Source organism: Talaromyces stipitatus, genomic scaffold (assembly GCF_000003125.1).
Source record: "Talaromyces stipitatus ATCC 10500 scf_1105507295555 genomic scaffold, whole genome shotgun sequence".
NCBI classification, from domain to species: domain Eukaryota; kingdom Fungi; phylum Ascomycota; class Eurotiomycetes; order Eurotiales; family Trichocomaceae; genus Talaromyces; species Talaromyces stipitatus.
Window position 1 is genome coordinate 2,490,454 of NW_002990116.1, and position 16,746 is coordinate 2,507,199.

Below are 16,746 nucleotides of genomic sequence, written 5' to 3' on the forward strand. Positions count from 1 at the left end.
ACTTTGCTTAAGGACTTTGCCCTCTTTCCTTCCTTTCTTTGCTATCACAAATAACCATGGCAAAACACCTCATTACAACTTTGGCACTTGTAGCCGGTGCCTTCGTCCCTGGTGTCCTCTCGCACAAGACGGAATGTTCGGACGTGACTGCATGGGCTGATATCAAGAATCCTTCCTTTGAACACGGAACTTCTGGATGGAGTTACACCTTCGAAGCAAGCACATCCTCCGCCCACGCTGCGAACGGGTCGGATTCTCTGTATGTCTATTGAATATCCGGCGCGAGGATTCTCCATTTTGCTAATGCTTTGCGACAGGTACCTGCCAGGTGAAGCTCGGTCCTGGAACGTATATCAGACAGTTGATCATCTCATTCCTGGAACATCTTATGCAGTTTCGGTCGATATTCTTCCGTACATGAACCCTACATTTTCGATGCTGGAAACATGCAATATTTACCTTTACCATGATTCCCTTACGCCACCGAACTTGATTTCATACAAAGTCGGGCAGGCATACAACAAGAACACCAACAACTGGTCTAAACTGTCTGGTACATGGACTCCAAAGGCATCTAGTGCCTTGTTGGGATTTTATGCCTCTTGTGGGCCATATGATCTCAATTCTATTTTCAGTATGTATATCGATAACTTCCAAGCAACTTATACAACTTCGGTGTGCACCACCAGCACAAGCACAAGCTCCTGCTCAAGGACCACTGCGACCTCTAGTTCAAGCTCAAGCTCAAGCAGCAGCACTGTAATTACGACACCGGCCAGTACACCGACGCCAACACCTTCGTCTAGCTCAAGCGCCGTCCGCATCAACACCCCGAGCAGCACGCTTAGCAGTTCTCCAACGACGACGCAAGCTTCCAGCTCGGTTGTTGTACTTCCAAGCTCAAGTGCTGTGCCAAGCAGCTCCGCAGTTGTCATTCCTAGTACGAGTGCAGTCGTTATTCCCAGCTCAAGTGCCGTCCCAAGCAGCTCCGCAGTTGTCATTCCTAGTTCGAGTGCAGTCGTTATTCCCAGCTCAAGTGCCGTCCCAAGCAGCTCTGCAGTCGTCATCTCCAGCCCTAGGCCATCACGCACTCCGTGCCGAACCTCTCGTTCTACCACCCCGGCAGTTCCCAGCAGCTCAGCAGTTGTCATTCCTACTTCGAGCGCAGTCGTCATCCCCAGCACTAGCGCCATTCCCAGCACTAGGCCATCACGGACACCATGCCGAACCTCTCGTTCTTCCACCCCGGCAGTCTCCAGCTCCAGCGCAGTTCGCACCGGTACAAGCACTCGTCGTCCATGCTCATCTTCCGGAGCTGTTACCACTAGAGCCTCTTCATCCTTTGTCAGCAGCATAATCACCACTCGTTCTACACGATCTTGCACTTCGACCAGAACTGGTACAGCCTCAGGTTCTGTGGCAACTACATCTTCTTCTGCCTCAATCTCTAGCTCTACCGCAAGCTCAGCGTCCTCCTTGACAACGACAGCAACCACCAGCATTTCAGACTCTGCAAACCCTACCACCACGATCAGTGCTACTACTATTACTGCTATAACGACTACTGCTATAACGACTACTGCTCTCGGCTCGACGACCTCAACAGTCTTCACGACCCGCACGAGCACAATCACTGCCTGCCCAACAACAGTCACAAACTGTCCTGCGCACTCAACCTACGTCGTAACCGAGACCATCGTCGTCTCAACAACCGTCTGCCCCGTCACAGCCACCGCACGCCCAACAGGTACCGGTAGTGGTACTGGCGGCACAGTCGGAGGAGGGGATCAACTCTCAACCTCTACTCTCCTCTCTACCCGTATCGTGACTATCACCGCCTGCCCATCCACAGTCACCAATTGCCCGGCTTCTCAGCATACTACTTATACTACCACTGAAGCCGTTGTAACTGGTACAGTGGTGTATACAGTCACAGGAACTGGGCCTGCCGGAGCCGGTGTCGTTGGCTCTGGTACCGCTGTTGGAGGTCAACCTGCTCCTACCACCGTCTCTGTAAACCCTGGCCAGCTTTCTGAAAATGGAAATAGCAATAGCAGTGGCAACAACAACAACAACAACAACAACAACAACAGTAGCAGCAGCAGCAATGGCAATAGCAGCGGTAGCGCCCCATCAACTTTCAAATCCTCCTCTTCTTCCTCCGCAACCCCCTCATCTCACATATCCCTCCCCGCCGTCCCAACCGTTACTGGTACTTCTTCTACCGGCAAACCCACCGGAACAAAAACTGCATCCGCCGTCACAGGTCTCTACACCGGTGCCGCAGCGCCAGGCATCACTCTCGATACTAGTATCTTGATGGCTGTTCCTGCTGTGTTGGCTATTTTGGCTTTGTAGATTTGATATTCTTCCCCCTAGTTATTATTTAATCTTTTTCTATTCTTCTATTCTCCTCCTTTTTGAGGATTTTTTGATGTCCTTTTGAGATTGCTGTTTTATATTCAATTGATTACTTCACGGTGTAGATTAGTGTCCTACTGTTAAGTGCATTTCGGATAAGACGGTCAAGACTATCATTTATATCCAATAACCCTAAAATTATACACATCCAACCCTTTCAACAGACCAAACCGTCAATCCCCGACGACCAATAACACGATAAATAGTAGCCAGAACTCCATCATCGCCAAAATCAATATCGTCCAGATTCAGATGGTTTTTATATGTCCATTGTTCTGTCATGTGGAGTTGTGGCTCCTTTAGCTCCGAAGAAATAGAAGATGTGTAGGTGTCCAGGAATGTGGCGGAGCGAGGTGCGACGAGGAAGATTAGATTGTTTGATTCGTCTGCGGATGAAAGAGCAGGACAAGCTGGGAGGATGGAATCAACCTGTTTGATCATATCGGTTCCTCGCATGCCCATTAAATCGCGTGTGCGAAGGTGGGCGTGTAGATTGGTGGTGTCACCTAGTAACCATAATGGAGGAGAATACGTCTTCCACCAAAAGACGGTTACATTCGTATATTCGGTTTGTTGATGTTGTGTGATTTTGGACGATATTATAGATGGCATCGCAAGTTGGGTGGGTACTACACCACCTTGATGATAAACGCCCATCAAAAACCCGAGGATGGCATTAAATGCGATCCATGAAAGGAGAAACGGCCGCGTTTTCAGCGGCCGGATACATGTCAGCAGCAACGGCACGCAAGGGAGCAAGAAACGGGGTTCCTGATGCGGAATTGCGGAGAGGATCATGGTCCCTGATACGGCGGAGATGGCGCGTCGGTTGTAGAATGTAGCTGATCTGATGCCTGGTTTCATGAATAAGGACACCACAAGGACCACGAGAGCTGGTCCGAGGAGTTGCGGGAGATTCACAAGGAAATGGTGATAATGAGGGTGAAGGCCATGCTCGGCTAGGTTCAGGCTATTGGAATTATATATTAGGTTATTTAAAGGGGTGATGACCGGATGACGGATACTCTCAATGAAAGACGAGGAACGATAGAAAATGGTATCGGTGAGGATTGCGAGCGCAGAGAATAGTGAGCCGAATCCGACGAGGACAGCGAATGCGAATGGTCTATATGCAAATTAGTATCGTAGGCCGACAACTGTCACACGACAAGACCTACTTCTTGATAAAATGAGGGACTAATTGAAGTCCAGGTATTAGAAGGAATGCCGGAAATGTAATCCTATTAAACACACCGAGTACCACCACCAGCGATAGCACGGCAGGCGAGAAAAATGCGGAGCGTTTCTGGCAGGTCAGCAGGTTGCTTTGACACACATGGAAAGAATAAATCGTACATTATTCTCCACAATACGCTGAATCAATACCAACCCCCAAGTGACCAACAGCGTCTCCAAAGAGTTGGAAAATGTGTGCGTCTGATACGTCCATGTGACATACGACGAGGCCACCAACACCACCGTGGGAACACGATACCGCGGAGTCGGCACTAATTCGTATACAGCCCAGTCCTCCAGCACAAAGCTGAGGACAAACATGCCACCGCGCAAAATGTAGTATATCAGTTCCGGTGGTGGACTACCACCCAGTCCCGTCTCGTTGTAGAACCATTTCACCACGTTCATGGGTAAGCCGTAGACGGGCCATAGTGGGAAGACGCTGCGGATGGGAGTGTCCGATGTGAATTCCCAGGTCAATTGCGAGGGGTACGAGTAGATGCGACCTAGGAATAGTCAGTCGTAAGTTGCCTGTATTTGGTCGCATTTAAGATCGCATACCGGCGAATACCTCCAGACTCTGGAAATGCTCATCCGGATGCACATAACTCGGCGAAAGGGCAAAGTAGATCCGAACAAGCAAGAGTAGCAGATACGTTCGTCTCCACATGATTATTCCGTCTTGATTCTCTCTTTGTGTTCACTGTCGCGCGCTTTGAACCGGATTAATGAAGGTGATGTCTTTGATTCTTGACGTCTAACATGTCGCATGGTAAAGTATTGTTGGTTCCTGTAACACGGCAGACACGGACATGGTGTGTTTGGAATGCTGAAGCTAGTGAAACGAAAGGAGAAACCGTCTTGCACAAAGACTTCAGCTATGTAGGTCTAGTCATTAGTAATGGAGGAGAGGTTAAGATGAGGATGAAAGGAGCTGAAGCGATAAGAAGACCGACCGATCCTAATCGGCGCGAAAGCACGGCGCGTCTTGCGCATGACGTCGGCTATTCGTGTCGTAGAGTAGCCTAGGTATACAGGTATACAAATAATTACTTAGAACTGTGTTGTGTCTATACCATGTAGCCTCTGTCTTTGTCGTCCAGGCAATGGAAGAATAACAATCCCATCATCTGTTATGAGTCTCGCTCAATAAAAGATTGATTGGGACAGCTGCCTGGACAGCCAAGCACCAAGAAGGTTAGTTAGTAAGGCTGCCGCCGCTAGTTTAGCCTGCAGACTTCCTCATATCATTGCTTCATTGTCTACTTATTCAGCCTTCAACTCCCAACCATTTCATATTCCCAACCCCGACATCATCAAAGGATTTCGCTTTTGTGTCTGTCTCTTTGGTAAGAAACTCTCCAGCATTTGTTTCTCTCGAGCTGTGGCGGGCGCAAATTTAAATATAAACGCCCAGTCTGACCGCACTCCCCGCTCAACATTCCCGCAATTGCTAACCTCAAACGCTCTATCTCAAGACAGTCTTACGATCTACCCCTCACCTCTCAACGTTTCAAATCAAATCGCGTCGATAAATAATATCGAAATGTCGGGACAAGTTACACTTCAGAGCTCCGACCAGGTGAACATCACTGTTGGTGCGTACACTCCATTTTTTACAATGTCGCAGTGGCAACTGTTTAGTTTCGTGTTCAACCACTCACTCTGACACAGAGCGTGCCGTCGCTGAGCGCTCTATGCTCATCAAGAACTTACTGGAAGATCTGGGCGAGTCCGAAGAACCAGTACCCATCCCCAACGTCAACGAATCCGTCTTGAAAAAGGTCATTGAATGGTGCACTCATCACAAGAACGATCCCCAGACCACCGGTGAAGAGGACGATAACCGTCGACGAACCACAGAGATTGATGAGTGGGATCAAAAGTTCATGCAGGTTGACCAGGAGATGTTGTTTGAGATTATCTTGGTATGTTGCTACTCTTGAGGACTGCCATGTCGGTTCACACAGTGGTTGAGCACCCGCTGACTGTAGTGACAGGCTGCAAACTATCTCGATATCAAGGCCCTTCTTGACGTTGGCTGCAAGACAGTCGCAAACATGATCAAGGGCAAGTCACCTGAAGAGATCCGCAAGACTTTCAACATCCAGAATGACTTCACTCCCGAGGAGGAAGATCAAATCCGTCGTGAGAACGAGTGGGCTGAAGAGTGAGCCATACTACCTTAGAAGATTGGTTTTGCATATTACTAACTCTGATATAGTCGCTAAACAATCTCGTTCCTTCTTTTTGCGAGTCGTTCTAAATGACTGTACGAACACGACACCCCGTACAGTCAGATAATTGCTATTATTCTATTCCCCTTGCATACATCCTAGTTAAACGATTATGAAAAACAACCGAGGCGAGAAAGGAGAATCTTTTTTTTTTTTTGGTGCGTGTTTGTACTAGTCACTCGAGTCCTCGATCATTCGGTCAGATAGGCGTTTTTTGAGAGTGAATGAGATTACTCTGATTGTGCCATGACATGTCCTTAAGTCGTAAAGATTTCATGCAATGGTGTATTTGCATCCCTGGAAGAATCAAGATTAAATTTCTTAAAAAGCCATACTGCTACTTCCTACGCGTTTCAAATCGGATAAAGTAAATCATGCACATTGATGTTCCCATTCATGACTAAATCAAGATCAAACCAAGATTCAATCTTTCAATACCCATATCCATTCCCCTCTCCCTTCCACAACACAGTCGACACCAAATGTAAAACCGAAGCAGGAAAGTCATGCATAAAACTTGTCTTGTCCCTTTTCCCTCTCATTCCTTGGATCTAACGATCATAGTCCTCAGAAATCCGGTGCCGTCAAGTGTCGCAAATGGATATTTAAAAAAGTAAAACATCAATAAGCCGATCGATTTTTTTTTATATTTCATTTTTTTCGTCAAGAGGGAGAAAAAAAGGTATTCGTCATTTGCTTTAGGGAGATCGATCGAAAGACAAAAAGACCATCATCATCAAAGGAAGAGCGCCGAGAGGATTGTTGCGGTGTGATTTCTGACGGGTGAAGGAGGAGAAACTTAGATACCGAGACGGGTCTTGCGCCAGTGTCGTCGCTTGGCGTTGTATCTGTAGATTTGTTGTTAGTACTATGCGTCTTTTGCGATTCGTTTTTATTCGCGAATGCCAGATCGACAGGTTTTTTATCGACGGCTTTTCAGTATCCCATTGGAACTCTCCCCGTTCAACAGCCGACGACGGACAACCACGATCGAAAACGACACGCCTCGCATTAACAAATATCGATTTACCTGATGGTGTTACCAGTCCTGAGACGAATCCATTGAGGGATAGGACGGTTCTGCTTCTGGGCTTTGGCAAGCTTTTGCTTGGTGCGGAAGGACTTTTGGCTCTGTTGATATTCATCGATTAGCACCCATGACGAAAATAAAATCAAATCATATTATCAGCGACAGAGATAATCGCAGAGACTGGCATACCGGCATCTTGATGGCTTGTCGTTCGTTCGAGATACTGAACTCAAGGTATTGTCGTCAAGTCGTGAAGGTCAGTCTTCGGGTAAATTTTGTTGTGTGGAGGGTTCGCTTGGTGTTGGTCACGTGAGCGGGTTGTGTGTCGTGTCTTGGCGTTGGTTGTTGCCTTGCTGCCTTTGCTGCCTGTGGAACCCGAACACGAGCATTTACTATGTAGTGCTCCATCTGAACGAACTTCACGAAGTAGACAGTGCAACCTGTCCAGCATTCGGATGTCCTCTCTCCGTGTTTATACATATCTACATATCAGCACTGCTTAATGTTGAATGCATCTGGCTAGATGTCAGATGGCAGCATCGTAAAAGTCTCCCGACCAGGCCTAGTGCAGCCCTGACTCGTGAGGTCATGTACTCCTTCGGATAGGGATTCGGACACAAAAGCACCCCGCGGATCGTTGCACACAGGCAGTCTCGATTTTCTTCTGTGTATCGTCGGGTCTTTCTTGACGAGGAAGGCCCGAAGAAAGAATAGCCCCCCTGTTAGTACGGGCCCGGTGCTTTCGAGCAGTGGGTTCGGTCGTTTATCTCGTTTTCATGCTTACGTGCTAGCTAGCATAATGAACTTATGAGCGAACGCTTTGAAATTACGAAGCATCTATTCATCGTTTAAATGGGAATGCGAATGCGAATGCGAATGCGAATGTGAACTATGTAGTGTCTCTCTCAGAGAATATCCCGCTGGCTACTTCATCCGGCAAGCACTGCGAACAAGAAATTATCAGATACGGAATACGACACTAGTACAGACATTAGAGCTCGCCGTCCCGATCCTTTCTCCGCTGTCACGACTAAATCTGACGCCGTTGCTCAGATCAGCCAACCAGAACACTCAGAATACGCGGATTGTCTCTGGACAAGACTCCTAACAAGTCGACCAGGATAATAAGCAGCATAAGTCAGTGCTCGGGGAGAGTTCTTCCCGTCGTTCATAGCATTCAAAGAATGCTATTCTGTCAGAGTTCTAGAAGATCCTACATAAACTGTTGCCTGCTGCTTCTTCTTCTTCTTCTTCTTCTTCTTGGTTCTGTTACTTGACTGCCTACGTGTCTTCCTTGTCACTCCTTTCTGTTAGTTTCACCCCTCAAGACTGGCTTATCTATAATATTGTGATGTAGCCTGCATTGCATTGTGTTCTATAACTAACTTCGCTAGCTTTCCATTCAACAGCTATAACCGAACTTCATATCGTTCGTTGATCTGTTACAAGATTTGCCCCTCCACTACTACTATTATCACTGAGCTCTATCATCCTAGCTCAAATCCTCAAAGCTTCACAGACCCCGGAAACCTTAGACCGGCCAATCAGAAAGCAGCTTCAGTTTGGACTCATACATATTGGACTTCCTGAACGACTTCTCGGCCCTTGCCCATTTCCAATATGGGCCCTACTAGGGCATCCCCTCCCGAGGGGACAGACTTATCAGCATCTCCAACCCATGCCAGCGCCGAAGAAAAGACACTAGCCGAATCCGAGAAAAATCAAGAAAGTCTCCCAGTCTCCTCATCCAGTAACACGTCGTCTGACAAAAAGAGTCCCAAGGAAAAGACGGAAAAGCTCACTGCGACGGGGGCGGAAGTGCCTCCGTCTGATCGTGCGGAATCCCTTGAACTGGAGGCTGTTTTAAAAGAACTTCCGGAAGATGAGAGACGCATTATTCAGGAACAGCTGGACTCTCCGACTGTGCAGGTCAATTTTTTCAGCCTCTATAGATATGCGACGACATGGGATCTGGTGATTATTGCTATTAGTGTCATCTGTGCTATTGCCGGAGGTGCTGCTCTACCGCTGTTCACTGTAAGTTAAGATTTTTGAGTCATTCTGACAGCTGCTAATGCTCCTGCGGATCCTCTTCGGTCAATTGACCACCGATTTCCAAGGTATTTATTTAGGCACGGTCGGGTACGACGAATTCCATCATCAACTCGTCAAGAACGTACTCTACTTTATTTACATTGGTATTGGTGAATTCGCTACCATATATATTGCGACTGTCGGTTTCATATATACCGGAGAGCACAATACTCAAAAGATCCGCGAAGCTTATCTCCACGCAATTCTGAGACAGAACATCGGCTACTTTGATAACATCGGTGCCGGTGAGATTACCACCCGTATCACAGCTGACACCAACCTCATTCAGGACGGAATTTCCGAAAAAGTGGCTTTGACGCTGGCAGCATTGGCTACTTTTGTCACTGCATTTGTGATTGCGTATATCAAGTATTGGAAATTGGCTCTCATCTGCTCTTCGAGTGTCGTCGCTATTGTCCTTGTTATGGGCGGCGGCTCGCAGTTTATTATCAAGTACAGCAAACTATCTTTGGAGAGCTATGCTGTGGGAGGCAGTTTGGCAGAGGAGGTTATCAGCTCTATTCGCACCGCCACAGCATTTGGTACGCAAGAACGGCTGGCCCAACAATACGATAAACACCTTGGTGTGGCCGAGAAATGGGGTGCCAGGCTGCAAACAATCTTTGCTCTCATGTTAGGCGGCATGTTCTGCATCATGTACTTGAATACAGGTCTAGGGTTTTGGATGGGTTCCCGTTTTGTCACAAACGGTGACATTCAAGTTGGCCAGGTTCTGACCGTGTTGATGGCTACGATCATATCGTCGTTCAGCTTGGGAAACGTTGCGCCGAATGCTCAAGCGTTTACGAGCGGTGTTGCTGCTGCTGCGAAAATCTTTAGTACTATCGATCGAGCTTCACCTCTTGATCCGACTTCGGAAGAAGGTCAGAAATTGGACGAAGTTGTAGGCAGCATTGAGCTGCGCAATGTGAGTCACAGGTATCCTTCGCGACCAGATGTGCCTGTCATGAAGGACGTGAGTTTGTTCATTCCCGCCGGAAAGACGACTGCTTTGGTCGGTCCTTCGGGTTCGGGAAAGAGTACGATTATCGGATTGGTTGAACGTTTCTATAACCCTATCCGTGGAGAAGTCCTCTTGGACGGTCACAATATCCAATCTCTTAACCTGCGATGGCTTCGACAACATATTTCGCTTGTCAGCCAAGAGCCGATTCTTTTCGCTACAACTATCTTTGAGAACGTCAGATATGGCTTGCTCGGTACAGAGTTCATCAACGAAAGCGAGGAGAAACAGCAGCAACGTATTGAACAGGCTTTGGAGATGGCTAATGCTCTTGACTTTGTGAACGCTCTTCCTGAAGGCATACATACCCATGTTGGCGAGCGAGGTTTGTTGCTCTCTGGTGGTCAGAAACAGCGTATTGCTATTGCTCGGGCTGTTGTTAGCGACCCTAAGATTCTTTTGCTCGATGAAGCCACATCTGCTCTTGACACGAAGTCCGAAGGAGTCGTTCAAGCAGCTCTAGATAAAGCCGCCGAGGGCCGTACCACCATCGTCATTGCCCATCGATTATCCACAATCAAAACGGCACACAACATTGTGGTCTTGGTCAATGGCAGCATCCAGGAACAAGGCACCCATGATCAACTGATAGACTCCCAAGGCGCCTACTACAGATTGGTTGAAGCACAACGCATCAACGAAGAGAAAGAATCCAAAGCTCTCACGGAAGGAGATGCAGAAGAGGAAGCCGCCGCCCTGGAGGAAGAAGAAATAGAGCGCACGACATCTCGTATTAAAATGTCTCGCACGTTAAGTTCCACTGGCTCTGGACTGAAACCCAGCCTCGAAAGAGAGACTACACGCAGATCAATATCGAGCATCGTTCAGTCCAAGAAGGAGGCCCCCAAGGAAGTGCATTATTCGCTATGGACACTCATCAAATTCATTTACTCGTTTAACAAAAAGGAGACTCCCTTTATGCTGGTCGGTCTTGTTTTTGCCTGTCTTGCAGGTGGTGCTCAACCTACTCAATCCGTCCTCTATTCCAAATCCATCGTCACCCTATCACAACCTCCGAGTCAATTCGCAAAGCTGAGACACGACGCTAGTTTCTGGTCCCTCATGTTCCTTATGCTCGGTCTCGTTATTCTTCTCGTGCATTGCACGCAAGGTGTTATGTTTGCATACAGCTCCGAAAAGCTTATTCGCCGGGCACGTAGCCAAGCTTTCAGGACAATGCTGCGTCAAGACATCACCTTCTTCGACAACGACGAAAACAGCACAGGCGCCTTGACCTCATTCCTCTCAACAGAGACCAAACACTTATCCGGCATGAGCGGCGCCAACCTCGGAACACTCCTAAACGTGACAACAACTCTGTGCGCATGCTGCGTTATAGCTCTTGCTGTTGGCTGGAAGCTTGCCCTAGTCTGTATTGCAACTATCCCCGTTCTATTGGGCTGTGGATATTGGCGTTTCGCAGTCCTTGCGCAATTCCAAGAACGATCCAAGAAAGCATACGAAAGCTCGGCTAGTTATGCGTGCGAAGCGACTTCTGCCATTCGCACCGTTGCCTCGCTGACCCGTGAAGAGGACGTTTTAAATACTTATCGAAAACAACTAGAAGCACAGACGAAGAAAAGTCTGTTTTCCGTCGCAAAGTCGTCTGTCCTATACGCTGCTTCTCAGGGATTGTCGTTCTTTTGTATGGCTTTGGCCTTTTGGTACGGTGGAGAACGCTTTGGTAAGCACGAGTACACCATGTTCCAGTTCTTCCTTTGCTTCACTGAAGTCATCTTTGGATCACAATCGGCGGGTACTATTTTCTCCTTTGCGCCTGATATGGGTAAATCGAAAAATGCAGCTATCCAGTTTAAGAAGTTGTTTGATCGTCGTCCGGCTATTGATGTCTGGTCGGAGGATGGACAGATATTAGACAGTGCTGAGGGTACAGTCGAGTTTCGAGATGTTCATTTCCGCTATCCGACTCGTCCTGAGCAACCTGTCCTCAGGGGTTTGAATTTAACGGTCAAACCGGGTCAATACGTTGCTCTAGTTGGCGCAAGTGGATGTGGAAAGAGTACAACGATTGCACTTCTAGAACGATTCTACGATCCAATTTCCGGTGGAGTGTATATTGATGGCAAGAACATTGCTAGTTTGAACGTCAACTCTTATCGCCAACACCTGGCTTTGGTCAGTCAAGAACCAACTCTTTACCAGGGTACGGTCCGAGAGAATATTCTCTTGGGAAGTAATGCGACAAATATATCGGAAGAAGACATAATCAAAGCCTGCAAAAACGCCAACATCTATGACTTTATCTTATCCTTACCGTAAGCCTCCCCTTCCCCGCCCCCCTGCACTCTCCTTTCGTAGTGAGAAGAATACTAACATCATCCAGAGACGGCTTCGACACCATCGTCGGCAGCAAAGGCGGCATGCTCTCCGGCGGCCAAAAACAACGCGTCGCAATCGCTCGCGCCCTTCTCCGCGACCCCAAAATCCTCCTCCTGGACGAAGCCACTTCAGCGCTAGACTCTGAATCCGAAAAAGTCGTCCAAGCCGCACTAGATGCAGCTGCTCGAGGCCGAACCACAATCGCAGTCGCGCACAGATTGAGTACAATCCAAAAGGCGGATGTGATTTATGTCTTTGATCAGGGTAAGATTGTCGAGAGTGGGAATCATCAGGAGTTGATTCGGAATAAGGGGAGGTATTATGAGCTTGTGAATTTGCAGAGTTTGGGGAAGACTCATTAATTTTCCCCCTTCAACTTTTTATATAGCATTCTTTTCCAGCGGTGTTTTGGATCTACGTTTTGGAGCTGAAAACTGATATACCCTACTTCCCTCACTTTATTCATCTCACTAACTTGCATTATTGTACTGTTCTCCCCGATCATCTCCTTTCCTATATATTCTTCTTCATTCCCCTTCTTCCTCAAAATCTCATTCATCATGTACATATCAACCTCGTCGAACTGTTTGACGTCCATGTTTACTCTTTTGGTTAGACACAGTTCTACATTTGTATACCCTTCTATGTTCTATTAGTCTTACACAAATCTTTTGCAATATATGAAAATATAATTACTCTCTCAGGTCTATAACTACCTACGATTCATGTAAACGGCAAAAAAGGAATCGATTCATTATTATATACAGATCAATGATAACGGACATGGACTCATAAGACAATCCATACCCATGCATAACGTATATTCTATGATAGAAATCCCAACCAGAACCATCCTAAACCCATTATCCCCTTTAATCCCTCTTCTCACTCACACCATTGCCCTTCCTAACATCCACATCCTCATCTTCCGCAATCCACTTCACAACATTTGTTACAGACGAAGACTCAACCCCCAAATCAACCCCACTAACAAACATCTCGCTCACAAACTCCAAACCAGCAACAAAGAAACAAAGCAAATTCGCAATCACAAAATGACTAATCGTCGTCCCAATCTCGAGCCACGAGCCATCGTCGCGAACCATGTAAAAAAAGTTCAGGGTTGAGATATCCGATATCGTCATGACAGTCATGAAGAGTGCGCTCGGAGCGACTTCGAGGCGTTTGTTGAGAATACCTAGGTTGGCGCTGATGACAGCGAAGGGAATCATGAGTTTTAGGATTAGGAGGGCGCCTTGGCTGAAGGGGTTGAAGATGGGGATGAGGCGGTTGACGCTCTCGAGGGAGAAGGAGGAGACGGATGCGATGTTGCCTGTGCTGAAGAAGCCGGATTGCACGAGGTAGAAGAAGAAGAGTGCTACGCGGGTGTCGGAGAGGGTGAGGGCGCGGTAGGAGTGTGTTTCGCCGGTGACGGTTGTTGTTTGGGTAGTGGGTTTGTTGTTTGAATCAATAGCCGGGGTTGGAGTTGATTGTTTCTGATATACGTAAAGAGCATGTTCCAGTCGGACCCACGTGGCCAGAGTCATGCAGAATACAAAGTAGAATAGGCCTTCATATGAAATGGTGAGAATCACGAATGTCGGGGCAAAAGTGAGGAAGATCATCACTAGTCGGTGTAAGTAGTAGCTATTCGGGTACATTCGATGAGCGAATGGGAGAAGCAACGAGGATACTGCGAAAGAATGAGCTTCAACTATTCGTGAAAAGAGTAGTATACTTACCCAAGACGATCCACCCCACGATCTGATTGCCTAGGGGAAGACCTGCTTTGGCTTGTAGGGATAGTGCGCTGGAACGTGTGACAATCACAGCGAGAAGTATCATGCCCAACTAGAGAGCTTCATTAATCAAACGAGAAATATTTTGGAGGACAGAGAAATACCTGTATTCCCATGATTATGCGAGACCCAGCAACGCTGATTGGATGCCCAGTTCCCTTCGTGATAGTTTCTTCAAAGGCTAGGTAGAACAAACCAGCCAAAAACATGAGCATTCCTCCAATGGTACTAAACGACATGTCAGACGTGGCCTTTGAAATATGAATAAGCACTTACATTGTTGTAGTATCCTCGACCTTGACAACAGGCAAAAGTGTAAAAATGCTCATGAGACAGCAACCAACAAACCAAGCTGCCGTAAGAGCGAGATGGCGCGATATAAACGCTTTACCGTAGAAAAGAGGCCAAAAGGCTGCAAGAATGAACAATATAGTAAATATTTCTCGGTGGCAATATGACTGTACCTGTAATAATAACGAGTTAGTGTCCTTTTACGTGTATCTGATTGCTGATGACTTACCAAGGCTTCCAGCACCCCTAGAAACACTACAGCCTGCAGAGCAAACACAACGTAGCCACCAACAGAGCTTACATGTTTCAGTAAAATCTGTTGACCAGCGACTAAAGCCTTTTTTCGAGCAAACACCTCCTCCCAGAAGAATACAGGGAAAGCCCCGTATGCATAATATCTCCACGAAGAACGTTGATATATAAAAATGGAGTATATCCCGACAAGGATAGACACAAAGACTGACGTGCTAAAAACCGTGCGGTGTGCATCAGATGATCCGTGCAGAACATGAAGATCGATGACGGTCGTAATTGCATATGCAATCCACCCTAGGTATCCTAAAGTGACAATTGTACGTAAGAAAAGCCAATCGTAAGTCTGCAGATATCGAAGTCCCGCGAGCGCAGAAGTGAAAACTTTTGAAGATACCTCGATAGATTCATCATATTTGCCTTCGGAAATCAAGGATTCAATTTCTGAAGTGAGTGCGGCTAATTTTTCCTCTCCTAACGGCGCATATGGCTTGAAATTTAGTTGGTTCTGGCTCTTTTGCTTCTCCTTGACATGATACATCTCCAAGACCTCCTGTGTATTGGCCCAAAACGCCAGAGCCTTTCCCCGTGGCGATGCATCAATATATTCAAGAGGAAGTCGGCCAACTGAGTTCACTGGAAATTCTAATCCAACTAGGTAAGCCATAAGAGCAGCAACATCGGCTTGTTCCACATCATGTCTTCTAATCTGATCAAACCCCCAGTCAGACGAGAAGCCGTCCTCATGGCCGCTGGACTGTCCCTCTTCCACATACTTGGGAGAAGCAACGCCGGAACCCCAAACCACAAGAGGAGTACGCGTATTATCAGGATGACCATCTCCATGGCTACCCCAATCACTCATACCATGATCTGCCGTGAATACGTAGGCGGTCTTGCCGTCATTGTAAAAGTTATCGATTAACTCTGTAATCTCCTGGACGCCCTTATCGACAATCTTGATATTATTCAGGTACTCCTTGGAATACGGCCGAAAACCATGACCAGTTGTATCCAGGCCAAGCAGATGAAGGAAAAAGACAATCTTGTCTTCTCTCAATTGCGCATTCAACTCAGGATTCGTCTTGGCCTCCGCAAAGAGCTCTTTGACTTTATCAAAGACCCAGATATCTAATTGAGTTGCGTCTGAAGTAAAATCCTCCGCTGCCTCGTGGTATGTATCGGCATCGACGCGCCCGGGAACGGCTCCTTCTTTAAACATGGGGAGAATATCCGGGCTACCCCAACTCCATGTATGTCGACTTCGGTTAAAGACACTGTCAAAATTCACCGGGTTCAATTTCCATCCTGTCATCACCGCCGAGACATCCTCGTATAAACCCGCAATCAGAGCAACATGGCCCGGCCGAGATTCCGTAGGAACACGGGTATGCGAAACTCCAAAGGTACCGTGATCTAACACTCGAGAGCGTACAAAGGGAGCTAAGCGAATGAGAGTATCGACGTCTTCCGAACCGAGTTCCGTAGGTGGTGAGGGATCTGGGAAAGCCTGAAAAGCTTTATCGGCACGAAGACCATCTCCGACGAACAGGACGAGACGTTTTGCGGGTGCTTCTGTTCCGATTTCGCGTTCCGTACTGAACGGTCGCATGCCACTAACAATGGGGCTGACGAAGTAGATGTCAAATATCGAATAGAGGTACATTAAATGAAAGGCGAGCGCCAGGGTCAAAAACCCCAAGCGGCCGATACGCGCCATGATTGCGGACGTGGAGGGAATCTTATTCTTCAGATGTAGTCAATGATGGATGAGAAAAGGAGTGGAGATGCTGCTATCGCAAGGACTTGGGCATCATGGTCATCGTCAGGTTGATGTTGTTGAGACCATGTAGAATCAATTGTTCATCGTCTCCTATTGCCCTGTTGTTCATGAAACCGGCAATAATTCTAGATCCTGCAGGGTACCTGTGAGAGCTCTGTCTACACGCGCTGATTGGTTGAAATAATCGACCGCCTTTCAAGTTCGGGCAGGATCAATTGTGGGTCTCTGATTACTGGAGG

General features: G+C 47.3%; 6 protein-coding genes across 7 annotated transcripts, besides 3 other annotated features; 3 read left to right on the forward strand and 3 right to left on the reverse strand.

Annotated features, from left to right (window-relative positions):
- Positions 1-56: 56 nt before the first annotated feature.
- TSTA_120250 (protein HEG precursor, putative) lies at positions 57-2,402 on the forward strand (the record flags this gene model as incomplete). The annotated part of the gene is made up of 2 exons (XM_002482222.1): positions 57-259; positions 318-2,402. 2 exons carry the CDS (start codon positions 57-59, stop codon positions 2,356-2,358), a joined length of 2,244 nt encoding a protein of 747 aa, XP_002482267.1. The 3' UTR covers positions 2,359-2,402.
- Positions 1,520-1,584: a microsatellite.
- Positions 2,044-2,127: a microsatellite.
- An 87-nt stretch (positions 2,403-2,489) lies between the features above and the next one.
- Positions 2,490-4,652, reverse strand: TSTA_120260 (alpha 1,2-mannosyltransferase Smp3, putative). Its single transcript, XM_002482223.1, has 4 exons — positions 4,219-4,652; positions 3,778-4,163; positions 3,600-3,727; positions 2,490-3,547 (listed from the first exon to the last, which is right to left on the reverse strand). The coding sequence occupies exons 1-4, from the start codon at positions 4,325-4,327 to the stop codon at positions 2,560-2,562; spliced, it is 1,611 nt and encodes a 536-aa protein (XP_002482268.1). The 5' UTR covers positions 4,328-4,652; the 3' UTR covers positions 2,490-2,559.
- Positions 4,653-4,758: 106 nt separating this feature from the next.
- Positions 4,759-6,169, forward strand: TSTA_120270 (sulfur metabolism regulator SkpA, putative). 2 transcript variants are annotated; one of them, XM_002482224.1, is made up of 5 exons: positions 4,759-5,006; positions 5,136-5,255; positions 5,332-5,585; positions 5,658-5,827; positions 5,882-6,169. In XM_002482224.1, the coding sequence occupies exons 2-5, from the start codon at positions 5,204-5,206 to the stop codon at positions 5,886-5,888; spliced, it is 483 nt and encodes a 160-aa protein (XP_002482269.1). In that variant the 5' UTR covers positions 4,759-5,006; positions 5,136-5,203; the 3' UTR covers positions 5,889-6,169. The 2 variants fall into 2 exon arrangements, with proteins under 2 accessions (XP_002482269.1, XP_002482270.1); XM_002482225.1 differs by lacking the exon at positions 4,759-5,006 and having other exon boundaries at positions 5,104-5,255.
- A 524-nt stretch (positions 6,170-6,693) lies between these two features.
- Positions 6,694-7,761, reverse strand: TSTA_120280 (ribosomal protein L39e, putative; the record flags this gene model as incomplete). The annotated part of the gene is made up of 5 exons (XM_002482226.1): positions 6,694-6,742; positions 6,925-7,025; positions 7,114-7,147; positions 7,551-7,643; positions 7,709-7,761. The coding sequence occupies 5 exons, from the start codon at positions 7,759-7,761 to the stop codon at positions 6,694-6,696; spliced, it is 330 nt and encodes a 109-aa protein (XP_002482271.1).
- Positions 7,762-8,159: 398 nt separating this feature from the next.
- Positions 8,160-8,186: a microsatellite.
- Positions 8,187-8,544: 358 nt separating this feature from the next.
- On the forward strand, positions 8,545-13,084 carry TSTA_120290 (ABC multidrug transporter Mdr1; the record flags this gene model as incomplete). Its single annotated transcript, XM_002482227.1, has 3 exons — positions 8,545-8,961; positions 8,993-12,318; positions 12,387-13,084. The coding sequence occupies 3 exons, from the start codon at positions 8,545-8,547 to the stop codon at positions 12,742-12,744; spliced, it is 4,101 nt and encodes a 1,366-aa protein (XP_002482272.1). The 3' UTR covers positions 12,745-13,084.
- Positions 13,085-13,114: 30 nt separating this feature from the next.
- On the reverse strand, positions 13,115-16,599 carry TSTA_120300 (GPI-anchor biosynthetic protein (Mcd4), putative). The gene is made up of 5 exons (XM_002482228.1): positions 14,702-16,599; positions 14,458-14,645; positions 14,286-14,409; positions 14,125-14,233; positions 13,115-14,075 (listed from the first exon to the last, which is right to left on the reverse strand). The coding sequence occupies exons 1-5, from the start codon at positions 16,442-16,444 to the stop codon at positions 13,255-13,257; spliced, it is 2,985 nt and encodes a 994-aa protein (XP_002482273.1). The 5' UTR covers positions 16,445-16,599; the 3' UTR covers positions 13,115-13,254.
- Between the last annotated feature and the right edge of the window lie 147 nt (positions 16,600-16,746).

Excerpts from the sequence above, each read along its gene's own strand:
- TSTA_120260 (XM_002482223.1), bottom strand. The coding sequence starts at position 4,327 with ATGTGGAGACGAACGTATCTGCTACTCTTGCTTGTTCGGATCTACTTT. Across the intron at positions 3,728-3,777 it reads AGCGTATTGTGGAGAATAAT|AAACGCTCCGCATTTTTCTC; the intron begins GTACGATTTATT and ends CTGACCTGCCAG. Across the intron at positions 3,548-3,599 it reads GTCCCTCATTTTATCAAGAA|ACCATTCGCATTCGCTGTCC; the intron begins GTAGGTCTTGTC and ends ATTTGCATATAG.
- TSTA_120270 (XM_002482224.1), top strand. The coding sequence starts at position 5,204 with ATGTCGGGACAAGTTACACTTCAGAGCTCCGACCAGGTGAACATCACT. Across the intron at positions 5,256-5,331 it reads CCAGGTGAACATCACTGTTG|AGCGTGCCGTCGCTGAGCGC; the intron begins GTGCGTACACTC and ends ACTCTGACACAG. Across the intron at positions 5,586-5,657 it reads TGTTGTTTGAGATTATCTTG|GCTGCAAACTATCTCGATAT; the intron begins GTATGTTGCTAC and ends CTGTAGTGACAG.
- TSTA_120300 (XM_002482228.1), bottom strand. The coding sequence starts at position 16,444 with ATGGCGCGTATCGGCCGCTTGGGGTTTTTGACCCTGGCGCTCGCCTTT. Across the intron at positions 14,646-14,701 it reads TAGGGGTGCTGGAAGCCTTG|GTACAGTCATATTGCCACCG; the intron begins GTAAGTCATCAG and ends TTATTATTACAG. Across the intron at positions 14,076-14,124 it reads CGTGGGGTGGATCGTCTTGG|TATCCTCGTTGCTTCTCCCA; the intron begins GTAAGTATACTA and ends ATTCTTTCGCAG.